Raw genomic sequence first — 16609 nt, 5'->3', positions numbered from 1 at the left:
CCAAGTCATCTGGTGGTCCGCTCTACTTATTTCTACCTTAGTTAGAGTTTAGAGTAGAGTTTTGTATCTTCTGTTCTAATAGGAGGAACAGCTACACCTGCAGTAACCAGAGAGCAACCTGTCCCAGAGACTAGAGCATTCACACAGGTAGCCCTTCCTGACTTTTAGCCATTTTTGGCCAGTGAGCTTCCTTTTTATGTCTGACCAGACCTTGTGAGATAGGAGAGAGGGCTGGCTATAGACCTTTCTGACTACCTCATTTCTTAGACATTGACCCTCCTGGTAGAGCAGGAAGGAAAAAGCACAGAATTCTAATCATTAGGAAAAAAGAGGAGAGTGAAATTACTGCGCAGGTTGCAAAGATTTCAAGCACACTCTTTCCCAATTTAAAAAATAAACTTAATCAACCTGGATTATGAGCAGCATGCTTAATACCTATGTAGATTAATACTTTCTTTTTTGTGATGGTTACATCATTTTTCCTTGAGTATCTTCAAATCAGACCTAGTCTCTTCTTTTTAATAATTTACTACCAAGAAAAAGAGAGCACATTATTTTCCCATAATATTGGATGTTTAAAAAGGATTTTACATGTTTTGCAGAATTGAGGGGTGGGGGTGGGGCTATAAAGGCACCAAGCTTTGATGGACTGGCCCATTTAGCATTGGGATACCACCTAGTTTGAAAACACAATAGAAGTTCCTGTCAACTAATTCTATTTCCTATTGGTTTATTTTTAACATATAAAGAGCAACTTTCTTATGAAGAACTCAATAGAATGTAATGAGAAATCTTGAACAATAACCACCTGTTAAACGTCAACAACAAACTATAAGCCAGGAGAAGTTGGGAAGGGAATACAAAGCAGGAACTAAGAAAAAAAAGGGAAGTGCAGTTGGGAGAGTCAAGTCAAATTCTCATAATGCATTAATGTATTTTTGGTCTGTGTTCTGTTCTAGGCACTACCTTTTAGTCTTTTATAGAAAGAAATGCAGATGGTGTCAGTATAGACCTATTACCACCTGTGCAAACAATAAGTCAAAACACTATAAAAAAGATTCTACAGCATTTTAAAAATAAGGAAACTTCCTTGAGAGCTTTAGAAATAATTTCTAATGTTCATATATTATAGCCTGAAAAAGAGGCAAAAGATTATTATTTTCACTTTTTAATATGAAGTCTTATTACAGATAGAATTGAATCATCTAAGGTCTGGTCAGCAGTGAAGCTGCACAGAGAAAGAAAGCCTACTGATTCACAGATGAGAGCTCTGCATGTAGCAGGGTCTTGGGTTTGAGAGACAGCAATGGACATTTTGGAAATTAAAAGTAACATGACTATATTTACAGGCTGATAAATAGGATGTTTTCTTCATATTTCACATACCGTATGACAAATGAAGAAGTCTAATTGTAAAAATAACTCTTTTAGGAATTGATACAAAGAATTCAACCAAGAAATGTAAATAGCTGCTAAGCAAAGAAATGCCAATTAAAAAAGAACCTATTTTCCATGTCTAAGTCTTAAATCCATTGTATTTTGAAGCATGCCATACATTGAAGTGTAATTTCCCTCCCTACCCCCATACTATATTCAACCATTCACCTTAGCATAATTTATTAATATTTATTCTTTTATCACCAATTTAACACTGTATTTATAACATAAGCCATATTATTCATAATTCTTTTGCTCAGTCTATATGTTGATTCTAGTATCAGTGTATCAGTTTTAATGCTTGTATCTGTATAAGTTTTTTAAAAAATATTTTTATTGATTTCAGAGAGGAAGGGAGGAGAGAGAGAGAGAGAAACATCAATGATGAGAGAGAATCATTGATTGGCTGCCTCCTGCCCACCCCACACTGGGGATTGAGCCCGCAACCCTGAGCATGTGCCCTGACCAGGAATCAAACCCTGACCTCCTGGTTCATAGGTCAACACTCAACCACTGAGCCATGCTGGCCGGGCCATATAAGTTTTAATTATCTTGTTGGACAAGTGCTTACTCATTTCCCTTTTCAAAATTTAGCTAATTTACTGTTTATTACTTCAAATAAATTCAGAATTACTCTTCAAAGTTTAAAATAGATTTTGATTATGATAGCATTAAACCAATACAGTATTTTGGAAAGATCTGCTATAATTAAAATATTTGGTCTTCTCACCAAGGAACATTAACTTTTTATTTAATTGAGTCTCTTCTATGTACTTCAGAAAAATTTAAAAAATTAATTCATGCAGTTTTAGGACTTTTTTGTTCTGTTATCCCTAGATACTTTTTAAATAAATTATAAATCTTATATAATGGAATTTTAACATTTTGCTTTTGAATGCACCATTTTGATTTAAATGAAGTTATTTTAAAATTTAAATGCCTTGTACAACTCTATTATAATACTAACTAGAGGCCCGGTGCATGAAAATTCATGCACTGGAGGGGGGTTCCCTCAGCCTGGCCTGCCCCCTCTCATAGTCTGGGAGCCCTCTGAGGTGGGAGGCAACCTGGTGATCAGGGGAAGGCGACACCCTATCACACCTCTGCAGCACAAGCCTTGGCCGGCCCTGGTTACCTGTGCCTTGAGCGACCCTGGGTAGGTGGGCAGCCACCATCTGAGGCTTGCCTGTGCCTAGGGTGTCGGCTGGGTGGCTGGGGGGCTGAGGGGACTGGGGGACTCCAGAGGCAGGCACGCAGAGTGGCCAGGCCCCCTGGGGGTGGGCCCAGCCTTGCCACACACCTGCCACCCCAGTGGGGCTGAGGAGACTGGGCGCTGCCATCTGTGGCTGTGGGTGCCACCATCTTTGAGGGCGGGGCAATCAATTAGCATATTCCCTCCTTATTGGCTGTGGGCGCTGCCATCTTTGAGGGCAGGGCAGTCAATTAGCATATTCCCTCCTATTGGCTGTGGGCGCCACCATCTTTGCGATGGCATGAGGGCCAATTAGCATATTCCCTCTTTATTAAATAGGATTAGCTTTTAGTGCTTAGGTTTTGTAGGTAGATAATCATATTTGGAAACAATGATGACATTCCAGAGGTGTTTCTGCTTTATTATTTTATTTATTGTCAAAGAACCTTGGCCTTGGGTTTTCTAAAAAATAAATGTTTTTCTAATTCATTATTTTCTGCTTTTATTTTCATTGTTTTACCCTTATTCTTTTTTAAAAATATGTTTTTATTGATTTGAGAGAGAGAGGATGGGAGATGGAGAGAGAGAACATTGATTGGCTGCCTCCTGAACATCCCCTCTCAGGAACTGGCGACCTCTGGGTAACCGGTGACCTTTTGGTGCCTGGGGTGACACTCAACCGGGTCACATCTGCCAGGGTTCTTTTATCTTTACTCTCGAAACTCTTCTCTTCTTGGTTTCGGTGGAACTCCGTTCTCATTTTCCTAACTCATTTTTTCTCTCACCCATCCTACCTGCCACAGGTGACATTGCCAAACAATCTGTCATTGATCCTTTTCTATTTATATTTCCTGTCCTGTTTTTGGTAGTGACTTCAGAGCTCTTAACATCTCAAAATCCACTTATGATCATAGAGAACTTGCCCTGCTGAATAGCAGAAGTGTTTTTCTTTAATTGTGCCTATACACAAAACATAAAATTTACCATCTTAACCATTTTTAAGTGTACAGTGCAGTGAATAGCAGAAGGTTTATTATGCATTTGGTTATGACCAAGACTTTATGAAGGTGATTCTAAGTTTCTGTTTTATGAAGGAGCTTTAATTGCTCCCACTTATTCCTAATCATTGGCCAGATCCTATCAGTTTTACCTTGTTAGGTCTCTGTTTTCACTCTGCTGGTTACCAAGGTCAGGCCTAAGGCTCAAGCTGTGGATACTCTTATTTGCTGTCCCTCCCTTTACTGTTTCTCCCACTCAAAATTAATATCCCTCCAGCACTAGATGGTGTCAAATCACTTTTCTATGGAAAAGTTTTGGAATAGTTTCTAGTAGTTCACAGAGAAAGTTCAATCACCTGGCCTGCAAGGCCTCATGATCTCACTGCAGCCTACCTTGTGGCTGCTGGTGCTCAGGTGGCACATGGAGGGAAGAGGGCTGGGTAAGGGATGGAGACACCCAGGACCAGCTGGAGGAGGTGGCGGCAAGTGCTATCCTGCCAGACTGCTTGAGGTTTTCTGTGCCTGTGTGCACTATGGTCTCTGTGTACTATGTGCACTATGGAAGTGGGACACTACATTATAGTCTAAAAGGCTCATATGGAAATCGACCAAACAGGGGAAGACCAGTCGCTATGACGCGCACTGACCACCAGGGGGCAGACGCTCAAAGCAGGAGCTGCCCCCTGGTGGTCAGTGTGCTCCCACAGGGGGAGCGCTGCTCAGCCAGAAGCCGGGCTGGGCACTCGGGGAGCTTCTCCTGCCTCAGGGACATGCCCTGAGGGCTCCTGGACTGCGAGGGGGCGCGGCGCCGTGGGCTGAGGGACCCTCCCCCCAGTGCAGAATAGAATTTAGTGAACTGGGTCTCTAGGGTTACAATAAATCAAATAGGGGTTTCAGAAACCGTAACAAAGGCTTTAAAGGTTTTTCATGAATCCTGTGAAAAGGTCAGTAGTTGCTTTTAAAATGATATAAAGTGCTACTGCCCACTGGTGTCTCGGGGAGCACAGGGAGCGGGCTGCGATGATAAGCTTTTTGAGTTGGAATGTTTGTCAACAGAACTTTTGTTATATGTTAACATACTGTTATTTTGCAGGACAAATTAGTCAAGATGTCCACGATTTCGAAGCACTTTGGACTGAGCTATAGAGAAGAATCGTACATCTTTAAAGAGCATGAGAAGGTTCGCCGGCAGACCAAAAAGGATTTTCTCCGATTGAAGCAGGAGTTGGCCTCCAAGACGTTAGTGGACAGAGCCCCGGTCTGCGACCGCAGGGCCCTCGGCCCGACCTGGTCTGGGGAGAAGGCGGGCGTTCCCTGCGCTGGACCCCGGGAGCCGTCCGGGTTCCCTCGGCCTCAGGGCCCCGCGATCCCCGCGGCTGCCCTCCTGCAGCGGGCGCTCCGCGGCGCAGGGCCCCGGGACCCCGGCGGAGGGGCCGCGCCCTGGAGGCCCCGGCGGTTTCGCCCCCGGGACTTCTACCTGCGGAGCTCCGCGTTCCTCCGGCACCGGCCCCCGAAGGAGCCGCCGGTCATCGCCACCGGAGCCGGCACGTCCAGACCCGTGGTCCTGAGGCCGCCCCCTGCGTCAAGGAGGAAGCCCGGGGAGCGCTGGAGCCCTCCGCCCGCAGAGGCCCAGCGCGTCTCCGACTCGGCCCCGACCCCGGCCCCCGCCCGGGTCCCGGCCCCGGCGCAGGTCCCCAAGCTGGCGTTGGCTCCGCCCGAAGGCGCCTTGGCCGCCAGAGAGATGAAGAGGCGCTCGACTCCCAGGACTTCCAACGAGGACGGCGAGGCGGAGGCGGCCATCCGGCGGCGGAGGGTGCGGATCCGCTCCCAGGTCCTGTGCGAGGGCGCGCTCGCCGTCCCGCGGGCAGCGTCCAGGTCGTCCTCCAAAAGCAGCGCGGACACGCTCCCGGCCAGCGACCGGCTGGCGGCCGTCCTGCTCGCGCCGCTGCCCGTGCGAGTGGTCCCGACGTCCATCGAGGAGATCATCGCCTCGCTGCAGTCGGAGGCCCAGCTGGCCTCGGACCAGACGATCAGAGAGCTCATACAGATTGTCCTCGGCCAGAGCTACGACATTAAGATGGAAGTAGGTGCAAAAGGAGGAGCGTGGTAGCCCTCCCAGGTCAATGCAACCTTAGGAGACGTACATAAAATGTTACAGTGTGTACGGTGTGTGGCGAGCCAGATAAAGCACTGCAGGGTTAGTCAAGGTTTTGCATTTTGCATTTGGATTTTTAAGTTTCCCATCCAAGGAGAGTATCCTGTTTTCAAAGGGAAAAAACCGAGAGATTATTTCAAAAACGGGTTCAAACAACAGGTATAGGCCTGAGTCACACATCACCGGTCACGTTTTCTTTCAAAGCCTCTGCGATTATTGAGTATTGAAATAACAGAGCAGATGTTTCATATGGAAAACTCAAGTCTTTTCTTGTTACAGCTTAGTATTATTAGCAGTGAATTTATATCCCAAGAAGATCAATATATTACTATTAAGAAATTGAATTTATAAGAGTTCTGTAACATTTTCAGTGAAAACCATTCTTTTAAAATGTTTCTTTAATTGAATTTATTGGGATGGCATTGGTTCACAAAACCATACAGGTTTCAAGTGTACAACTCAATAACAACATCATTTGTACACTGTATCATGTGCCCATCACCCAAAGCAAAGTCTTTTTCCATCTCCATTTTTCTCCCCTTTGCTCACCTCCATCTACCCCCACTCCCCTATCACCACACTGTTGTCTCTCTCTCTCTCTATAGGAATCAAACCTGTAACCTCTTGGTTTTATAAGTTGATGCTCAACCACTGAGTCACATGGACCCTGCAGTACCACTGCTTTTTTTTTATCTACTACCTACTGATGGGCTCTTGGGCTGTTTCCAGATCTTGGCTATTTTAAATAGCACTGCAGTGAACTTAGGGGTGCATATATTCTTTTGAATTAGTGTTTTGGGTTTCTTCAGATATGTTCCCAAAAGTGGGATCACTGGATAAACAGGCAATTGCATTTTTAATTTTTTGAGGACACTTCATTCTGTTCTTCATAGTGGCTGCATTCCCATCAACAGTGCACAAGGGTTCCCTTTTCTCCACATCCTCACCAGCACTTGATTTATTGATGACTAGTGCTCCCGTGCACAAATTCATGCACATTGAAAGGGAATTAATTACTTTGTTAAATATGAATTGACCATAAAGGTGTGGGTTTAATTCTGTGATCTCTATTCTGTTCCATTGATCTATATGCCTGTTCTTGTGCCAATACCATACTGTTTTGATTACTATGGCTTTGAAGTATAATTTGATATCAGGTAGTATGATATCTTCAATTTTGTTCTTTCTCAAGATTGCTGAGGCTAGTTGGGTCTCTTAAGATTCCTTATAAATTTTTGGAATATTTGTTCTCATTTTGTAAAATATGCCATTGGTATCATGATAGGAATTGAGTTGAATCTGTAGATTGCTTTAGGTAACATGGGCATTTTAGTGATGTTAATTTTTCCTATCTATGAATACTGTATATGCTTCCACTTATCTGTAGCTTCCTTGTACTTTCTTCAGTATCCTGGAATTTTCTGAGTATAGATCTTTTATCTCTGTGTTAAATTTATTCCTAGGTACCTTATTTTTTGTTGTTGCAGTAGTAAGTGGGATTGTTTTCTAAATTTCTCTTTCTGATAGTTCATTATTAATGTATAAAAATGCCACCATTAATTAATTTCTGAATATTAATTTTTTATTCTGCTACTTTACTGAATTCATTTATTAGATGTAGTAGTTTTTGGTGCTGTCTTTAGAGTTTTGTATATTCAATATCATGACATCTAATGATAGTTTTACTTCCTCCTTTCCAATTAGGATGTCTGTTATTTTTTCTTCTTGTCTGATTGCTATGGCTAAGACTTCCAAACTATGTTGAATAAGCATGGGAAAGCAGATATCCCTGTCTTGTTTCTGATTTTGAGGGAAACCCTTGTAGTTTCTGCCCATTGAGTATGATGTTGGCCTCGGGTTCATCATATATGACCTTTGTTATGTTGAGGTGTGATCCTTCTATTCCCACTTTGCTGAGGCTTTTTATCATAAGTGGGTGCTGAATTTTATCAAATGCTTCTTCTGACTCTATTGATCTGATTATGCAGCTTTTATCCTTCATTTTATTTCTGTGATGTATCATGTTTATTAATTTACAAATATTGTACCAACCTTGCATATCCATAACAAATCCCACTTGATAATGGTGTATGATCTTTTAAATGTATTGCTGGATCTGGTTTGCTAACATTTTGCTGAGGATTTTAATATCTATGTTCATTAGGGATATTGACCTATAATTTTCTTTCTTTGAGGTGTCTTTATTTGGTTTTGGAATTATGATAATGTTGGCTTCATAAAAAGAGCTTGGAAATCTTCTCTCCTCTTGAATGTCTTTTTTATTTATTTTATTTTTTGTTAATCCTCACCTGAGGATATTTTTCCATTGATTTTTAAAGAGAGTGGAAGGGAAGGGGAGAGACAGAGAGAAACATCAGTGTGAGAGGTACACCTTGATTGGTTGACTCCCGCACATACCCTGACCAGGGCCGGGGTTTGAGCCTGCAACTGAGGTATGTGCCCTTGACCGGAATTGAACCCAGGACCCTTGAGTCTGCGGGCTGATGCTCTGTTCACTGAGCCAAACCATCTAGGGCCCTCCTCTTGAATTTTATGGAATAGTTTGAGAAGGATAGGTGTTAATTCTTTGAATGTTTGGTATAATTCACCTATGAAGCCATCCAGTCCAAGACTTTTCTTTTCTGGGAATTTTTAAAATTTTATTACTGCTCCTATTTCATTCGTTGTAATTGGTCTATTCAGATTTTCTGATTCTTCTTGAGTCAGTTTTGGAAGATTGTATATTTCTAGGAATTTATCCATTTCCTCCAAGTTTTCCAATTTCTTGGCCTATAGTTAGTTGTCCATAGTATTTTCTTACAATCCTTTGTATTTCTTTCTTTTTTTTTTTGCTCTGAATTTTATTTTATTTTATTTTTCCCTTTATTGAATACAATATTATAAATGTGTCCTTATCCCCCCAATGTCCCCTCATCCCCCCAATCCTGCCCTCACCCTCACCCCCTCTTGTCCACATCCATCACTTATGCTAATATGCATGTATACAAGTCCCTTGGTTGATCTTTTCCACTCACCCCCACCCTCCCCTGCCTTCCCTCTGAGTTTTGAGCATCTGATTGATGCTTCTCTGTCTCTACATCTGTTTTTGTTCATCGGTTTATGTTGTTCATTATAATCCACAAATGAGTGAGAGCATGTGATATTTATCTTTCTCTGACTGACTTATTTCACTAAGCATAATGCTCTCCAGTTCCATTCATGCTGTTGCAAATGGTAGGAGTTCCTTCCTTTTTACAGCTGCATAGTATTCCATTGTGTAGATGTGCCAAAGTTTTTTAATACATTCATCTGCTGATGGGCACTTAGGCTGATTCCAAATCTTAGCTATGGTGAATTGTGCTGCTATGAACATAGGGGTGCATATATCCTTTCTGATTGGTGTTTCTGGTTTCTTGGCATATAGTCCTAGAAGTGGGATCACTGGGCCAAATGGAAGTTCCATTTTTAGTTTTTTGAGGAAACTCCATACTGCTCTCTACAGTGGCTGCACCAGTTTGCATTCCCACCAGCAGTGAATGAGGGTTCCTTTTTGTCCACATCCTCGCCAGCGTTTGTCATTTGTTGATTTGTTGATGATAGCCATTCTGACAGGTGTGAGATGGTACCTCATTGTCGTTTTGATTTGCATCTCTCAGATGATTAGTGACTTTGAGCATGTTTTCATATGTCTCTCAGCCTTATGTATGTCCTCTTTCAAAAAGTGTCTATTTAGGTCCATTGTCCATTTTTTTATTGGGTTGTTTATCTTCCTTTTGTTAAGTTGTATGAGTTCCCTATAAATGTTGGAGATTAAACCTTTATCGGATATATCATTGGCAAACATGTTCTCCCATGCAGTGGGTTTTCTTGTTGTTTTGTTGATGGTTTCTTTTGCTGTGAAGAAACTTTTTATTTTGATATAGCCCCATTTGTTTATTTTCCCTTTAGTTTCCATTGCCCTAGGACAGTGATGGTGAATGTTTGAGCTCGGCGTGTCAGCATTTTGAAAAACCCTAACTTAACTCTGGTGCTGTGTCACATATTGAAATTTTTTGATATTTGCAACCATAGTAAAACAAAGATTTATATTTTTGATATTTATTTCATATATTTAAATGCCATTTAACAAAGAAAAATCAAGCAAAAAAATGAGTTTCGTGTGTCACCTCTGACACGTGTGTCATAGGTTCGCCATCACTGCCCTAGGAGCTGTGTCAGTGAAGAAATTCCTTCCGCATATATCTGAGATTTTGCTACCTGTGGATTCCTCTAATAATCTTATGGTTGCCCATCTTACGTTTAAGTCCTTTTTCTATTTTGAGTTTATTTTTGTGTATGGTGTAAGTTGGTGGTCTAGTTTCATTTTTTTGCATGTGTCTGACCAAATTTCCCAGCACCATTTATTGAAGAGACTGTCTTGACTCCATTGTATGTTTTTGCCTCCTTTGTCAAATATTAATTGAGCATAGTGGTTTGGGTCGATTTCTGGTTTCTCTAGTCTATTCCATTGGTCTATATGTCTGTTCTTGCGCCAGTACCAGGCAGTTTTGAGAACAGTGGCTTTGTAATATAGCTTGATATCTGGTATTGAGATCCCTCCTACTTTGTTCTTCTTTCTCAGGATCGCAGCAGCTATTCGGGTTTTTTTGTTTTGTTGTTGTTGTTCCAGATGAATTTTTGGAGAGTTCTTTCTAGATCTGTGAAATATGCTGTTGGTATTTTAATGGGGATTCCATTGAATCTATAGATTGCTTTGGGTAGTATGGACATTTTGATGATGTTGATTCTACCAATCCATGAACACGGTATGTTCTTCCATCAGTTTATGTCTTCCTCTATCTCTTTTTTCAATATCCTGTAGTTTTCTGGGTAGAGGTCTTTTACCTCCTTGGTTAAGTTTATTCCTGGGTATCTTAATTTTTTTTGTGCAATGGTAAATGGGATTGTTTTCTTAATTTCTCTTTCTGTAAGTTCACTATTGGCATATAAAAATGCCATAGATTTCTTGGCATTAATTTTGTATCCTGCTACATTGCCAAATTCATTTATTAGGTCTAATAATTTTTTGATGGAGTCTTTTGTGTTTTCTACGTACAGTATCATGTCATCTGCGAATAATGACAATTTTACTTCTTTTCTGATTTGGATGCCTTTTATTTCTTCTTCTTGTCTGATCACTTTGGCTAGCACTTCTAGTACTATGTCGAACAGGAGTGGTGAAAATGGGCATCCCTGTCTTGTTCCTGTTTTTAAGGGAAATGGTTTTAGTTTTTGCCCATTGAATATGATGTTGGCTGTAGGTTTGCCATATATGGCTTTTATTATGTTGAGGTATGATCCTTCTATTCCCATTTTGCTGAGTGTTCTCATCAGAAAAGGGTGTTGGACTTTGTCAAATGCCTTTTCTCCATCAATCGATATGATTATGTGATTTTTGTCTCTCAACTTGTTTATGTGATGTATCACATTTATTGATTTGTGGATATTGTACCAGCCTTGCATTCCTGGAATAAATCCCACTTGGTCATGGTGCATGATCTTTCTAATGTAATGCTGGATCTGTTTTGCTAGAATTTTGTTGAGGATTTTAGCATCTATGTTCATCAGGGATATTGGCCTGTAATTCTCTTTCTTTGTGGTGTCCTTATCTGGTTTTGGGATTAGGGTAATGCTGGCTCCATAGAAAAAGCTTGGAAGTGTGCCTTACTCTGGAATTTTTTAGAATAGTCTGAGAAGGATTGGCTTTAGTTCTTCTTTGAATGTTTGGTAAAACTCCCCTGTGAACCCATCTGGTCCAGGGCTTTTGTTTGCTGGAAGCTTTTTGATTACTCTTTCAATTTCATCAGTAGTTATTGGCCTATTCAGGTTTTTTGATTCTTCCTGATTGAGTTTTGGAAGCTTGTGTTTTTCTAGGAATGTGTCCATTTCGTCAAGGGTGTCCAGTTTGTTGGAGTAGAGTTGTTTGTAGTATTTTTTGACAATCCTTTGTATATCAGTAGAATCAGTTGTTACTTCACCTCTTTCATTTCTGATTTTGTTTATTTGGGTCCTCTCTCTTTGTTTCTTGGTGAGCCTGGCAAGAGGTTCATCAATCTTGTTAATCCTTTCAAAGAACCAGCTCTTGGTTTCATTGATCTTTTGTATTGTTTTTTTTTGGTCTCTATGTTATTTATTTCTGCTCTGATCTTTATTATTTTCTTCCTTCTGGATACTGTGGGCTTTTCTTGTTGCTCTGTTTCTAACTCTTTGAGTTGTAGGGTTAGATCATTTATAGCCAGTTTTTCTTTTTTTTTGAGGTAGGCCTGTAGAGCTATGAACTTCCCTCTCAGGACTGCTTTCATTGTGTCCCATAGATTTTTGGATTGTTGTGTTTTCATTGTCATTTGTTTCCAGGATGCTTTTTATTTCTTCTTTGATCTCTCTGGTAACCCAATCATTGTTTAATAGTATGCTATTTAGCTTCCAAGAGTTTGATTTTTTTCAATGTTTTTACTGTAGTTGGTTTCTAATTTTATGCCATTGTGATCTGAGAAGATGCTTGTTATGATTTCTATTCTCTTGAATTTGAAGAGACTTTGCCTGTGTCCTAATATATGGTCTATCTTTGAAAATGTCCCATGTGCACTGGAGATGAATGTATATTCTGTAGCTTTGGGGTGAAATATTCTGAAGATGTCAATTAAGTCCATTTGATCTAGTGAGTCATTTAGGATTGCTGTTTCTTTGCTGATTTTTTGTTTAGAGGATTTATCCAGTGGTGTCAGTGGGGTATTGAAGTCCCCTACTATGACTGTATTGCTATCGATCTCTCCCTTGATATCTTCCAGAAGTTGTTTTATGTATTTGAGTGCTCCTGTATTGGGTGCATATATATTTACCAGAGTTATATCTTCTTGTTGAATTGCTCCCTTTAGTATTATGTAGTGGCCTTCCTTATCTCTTGTTATGGCCTTTACTTTGAGGTCTATTTTGTCAGATATAAGTATCACAACCCCAGCTTTTTTCTCATTTCCATTTGCCTGAAAATTTTTTTCCCATCCCTTCACACTCAGTCTGTGTGAATCCTTTGTTCTGAGGTGGATCTCTTGCAGACAGCAGATATATGGGTCATGTTTTTTTTTTTTTAAATATATTTTATTGATTTTTTACAGAGAGGAAGGGAGAGGGATAGAGAGCTAGAAACATCGATGAGAGAGAAACATCAATCAGCCGCCTCCTGCACACCCCCAACTGGGGATGTGCCCGCAATCAAGGTACATGCCCTTGACCAGAATCGAACCTGAGACCCTTCAGTCCACAGGCCGACACTCTATCCACTGAGCCAAACCGGTTAGGGTGGGTCATGTTTTCTTATCCGTTCAGCTACCCTGTGTCTTTTATTGGAGCATTTAATCCATTTACATTTAATGTTATTATTGAAAAGTACTTGTTTGTGGTCATTTTTATTCTTAATGTTTGTGTTTCTTCTTGCCTTTCTGTTTCTTCTTTTTACAGCAGTCCCTTTAGCATTTCTTGCATTGCTGGTTTGGTGGTAATAAACTCTCTTAGCTTTTTTTGTCCGTGAAGCTCCTGATTCCACCTTCAATTTTGAATGATAGCCTTGCTGGGTATAGCATTCTTGGATTCATTCCCTTGCTTTGCATCACTTTGTATATTTCATTCCATTCCCTTCTTTCCTGGTGTGTTTCTGTTGAGAAGTCAGCTGATATTCTAATAGGAGATCCCTTGTGGGTAACTTTCTGTCTCTCTCTGGCAGTCTTTAAGATTCTTACTTTGTCGTTGGTGTTTGCCAATTTAATTATGATGTGTCTTGGTCTTTTGAGGTTCATCTTGTTTGGCACTCTGTGTGCTTCTTGGACTTGTGTAGTTTTTTTCTTGCCAGTATCAGGGAAGTTTTCTGTCATTATTTCTTCAAACAGGTGTTCTATTCCTTGCTTCTCCTCCTCTCCTTCTGATACCCCTATTAAGCAAATGATGTTTCGTTTTGCGTTGTCCCAGAGCTCCCTTAGGCTCTCCTCTTGCTTTTTAAGTTTTTTTTTTTTCCAGTTGCTCTTTGTTTGTGTGTTTTTTCCTACCTTGTCTTCTAATTCGCTGATGCGGTCCTCAGCCTCTTCTAGTCTGCTGTTCAAGCCTTCCATTGTGTTCTTTATTGCAGCTATGTTGTTCTTCATTTCCTCTTGGTTCCTTTTCATGTTGGTGACATTCTCATTCAGCTCCTTATAATTCTCATTGAGTTGTGTGCATTTGTCATCCAGCTGTTTGAGCATCCTTATAACCATTACTCTGAATTCTTTCTCTGACGTGTTACTTGCCTCATTTCATTTAACTCCCTTTCTGGTGAATCCTCTTTTTCTTTCCTTTGTGGATTGCTTTTTTGTCTTCCTATGTTTTGCTGTAATGTTTTTTTTTTTTAAACATATTTTATTGATTTTTTACAGAGAGGAAGGGAGAGAGATAGAGAGTCAGAAACATCGATGAGAGAGAAACATCGATCAGCTGCCTCCTGCACATCTCCCACTGGGGATATGCCCGCAACGCAGGTACATGCCCTTGACCGGAATCGAACCTGGGACCCTTCAGTCCGCAGGCCGACGCTCTATCCACTGAGCCAAACCGGTTTCGGCTGCTGTAATGTTTTAATTGTAGCTCCGATTGCTTGCTACCCAGTTTCTTTAGGGTATGGTGCTACTGGTGTGACCTCTCAGGTCTCCTGGGTTTGGTAGTCTCCTGTAGCTCCCTACTTGCGCTATTTGGGTTCTCTTGATGTAGGCCTGCGAGCTGGAAAGGCACAACTGATGTGTCTTGAAGTCAGCAGCCGTGGAGGGGGTGTTCCAATTTTTGCTGTGTTATGTATGCCCTTGGTTGAAATCACGCGTGCCCTGCAGAGACTCACAGTGGCACCCAGGAACCATCTATTGGGGTGGTGGGGCTCAGGAAGCCTGCGTTCTGGCAACACGTGATTGTGGTGTCCAGAGTTCTGTAGTTGTGGGATGTGCAGACTCAGCTTTTGCTGCTGCCTCCGTGGTTGGATACACGCAATCCCAGCAGCAGTTCACAGGGGCACCTGTGGTGTGTTTGCCAGCAGGGTGTACTGACACACTCTGATGGGCCCTAGCACTGAAGCCACTGGATTGCAGTGTCTGTGGGGAGGTATCCCAGAAGAGGGAATTCAGCATTTCTACAGCCCAGCAGTGCACCCCTGTTTGCTTAAGTGCGTGTCCAGCGGGACTCACAGCAGGGCCCCAGGGCTGCCTGTGGAGCGGTGGTCTTGGAAGATCTGCACGCTGGAAAAGCACGCAACTGTAGTGTCCAGAGTTCTGCAGCTGTGGAGTGGGGAAACTCAGTTTCTGCTGATGCACCTGTGGTGAATAGGCTCGCGTTCCCAGTGGCAGCACACAGGAGCACCCACAGTGAGTTTGCTAGCGCAGGCGCACTGAAGCACTCTGAAGGGCCCTGGTATGTTTAATTGAAGCTCTTTGGGCAGGTATCCAGGATGGGTGAATTCAGAATTTCTACTGCCCAGGGGAGTGTGTCCCTATTAGTCCAAGATTGGACCCAGCAGAGGCTCACTGCAGCTTCCCCAAAGTGCCCTGTGGATAGATGGGCTCAGGGGGAGTGAGCAACTGTGGCAGTGCAGTTCGCTGGCGCTGAGCTCTGACGCACCCTGAGGTACCCTGGTGCTGAGGGGCCCTGGCGCTGAAATTGTGCAGCTGGGTGTGTGTGGGCAGTTATTCAGGCAGAGGGAATTCAGAATTTCTACTGGTGGGCAGTGCGTCTGTGTCTGTACAAAATCACACCCAGCCGAGGCTCACAGAGACTTCTAAGAGAAGTCTATGGCCCCGGCCAGCTTGGGTCAGTGGATAGAGCATCGGCCTGCGGACTGAAGGGTCTCAGGTTTGATTCGGGTCAGGGCACCTGCCTGGGTTGTGGGCTCAATCCCCAGTAGGGGGTGTGCAGGAGGCAGCCCATCACTGATTCTCTCTCATCATTGATTTTTCTATCTCTCTCTCTCCCTCTCCCTTCCTCTCTGAAATCAATAAAGAAATATATTTTAAGAGAAGTGTATGGAGTGGTGTGCCTCAGAGACCTGCGCGCTGGAGATGCGCGAATGCGACGTCAGAGGTCTGCTGCTGGGGAGGGGAAGGCTGCACTTACTGCTGCGGGCAGGTGCGGTGCTCCTTTGTCAGTGGAGATCCCAGGGTCTGCGAATCTGTGGGTGTGGCTGCAGGATTTTGGCTGGAGTGGCTGCCAGGTCGCGGGTGTGTCCCAGGCCTGTCTGGGTGGTGGTGCTGATGAGTTCTTAGAAGAGGCCGCTCTCCCCTTCAAGATGGTGTGGGCTCTGTGCCCGGGCCCTGCAGTCCGGGGAGTGCCGCAGCGGTGGTAGTCCTCCCTGTGCCAGAGAGCCTGGTCTGCCAGCCTCTGCTGCCGGATTTAACTGTCCCTCCCTCACTCACTCACACACACAACACGCACATCCACTCACTCTCCTTTCATCCCCTCACTCACTTCCTATCCCTCACCTCCATCCTGCCAGCCACCATCTCCAATCCTTTGTATTTCTGTGGTATCAGTTTAAATTTGCTATTGCCTTGTTGATTTTTTGTTGGAAGATCTATCCATTGACGTCAGTGGAGTGTTAAAATTCCTTACTATGACTGTATTGCTGTTGATCTTGCTCTTAATGTCCACTAATATTTTATTTACCTATTAGGCGCTCCTATGTTGGATGCATATTTATTTACAAGGGTTATATCATCCTGTTGGATCAATCCTATTAGTATTATGTAGTGAACTTCTTTATGGCCTTTGTTGTGAAGTTTATTTTAT

General features: G+C 42.4%; 1 protein-coding gene across 1 annotated transcript in view; it reads left to right on the top strand.

The window, feature by feature from the left end:
• The first annotated feature begins 4185 nt into the window (after window positions 1-4185).
• TTC6 (tetratricopeptide repeat domain 6) overlaps window positions 4186-16609 on the top strand; it is a 263011-nt gene continuing 250587 nt past the window's right edge. The window contains exons 1-2 of the mRNA XM_036338786.1: window positions 4186-4191; window positions 4721-5710. Coding sequence (XP_036194679.1) covers window positions 4186-4191; window positions 4721-5710 — 996 coding nt within the window. The remainder of the gene's footprint in view (window positions 4192-4720; window positions 5711-16609) is intronic.

This window comes from Myotis myotis, unplaced genomic scaffold (genome assembly GCF_014108235.1).
Source record: "Myotis myotis isolate mMyoMyo1 unplaced genomic scaffold, mMyoMyo1.p scaffold_m19_p_1, whole genome shotgun sequence".
In the NCBI taxonomy this organism is placed as follows: domain Eukaryota; kingdom Metazoa; phylum Chordata; class Mammalia; order Chiroptera; family Vespertilionidae; genus Myotis; species Myotis myotis.
The sequence above is the reverse complement of the archived record's forward strand: the minus strand, read 5'-3'. Positions and strand labels throughout refer to the sequence as shown.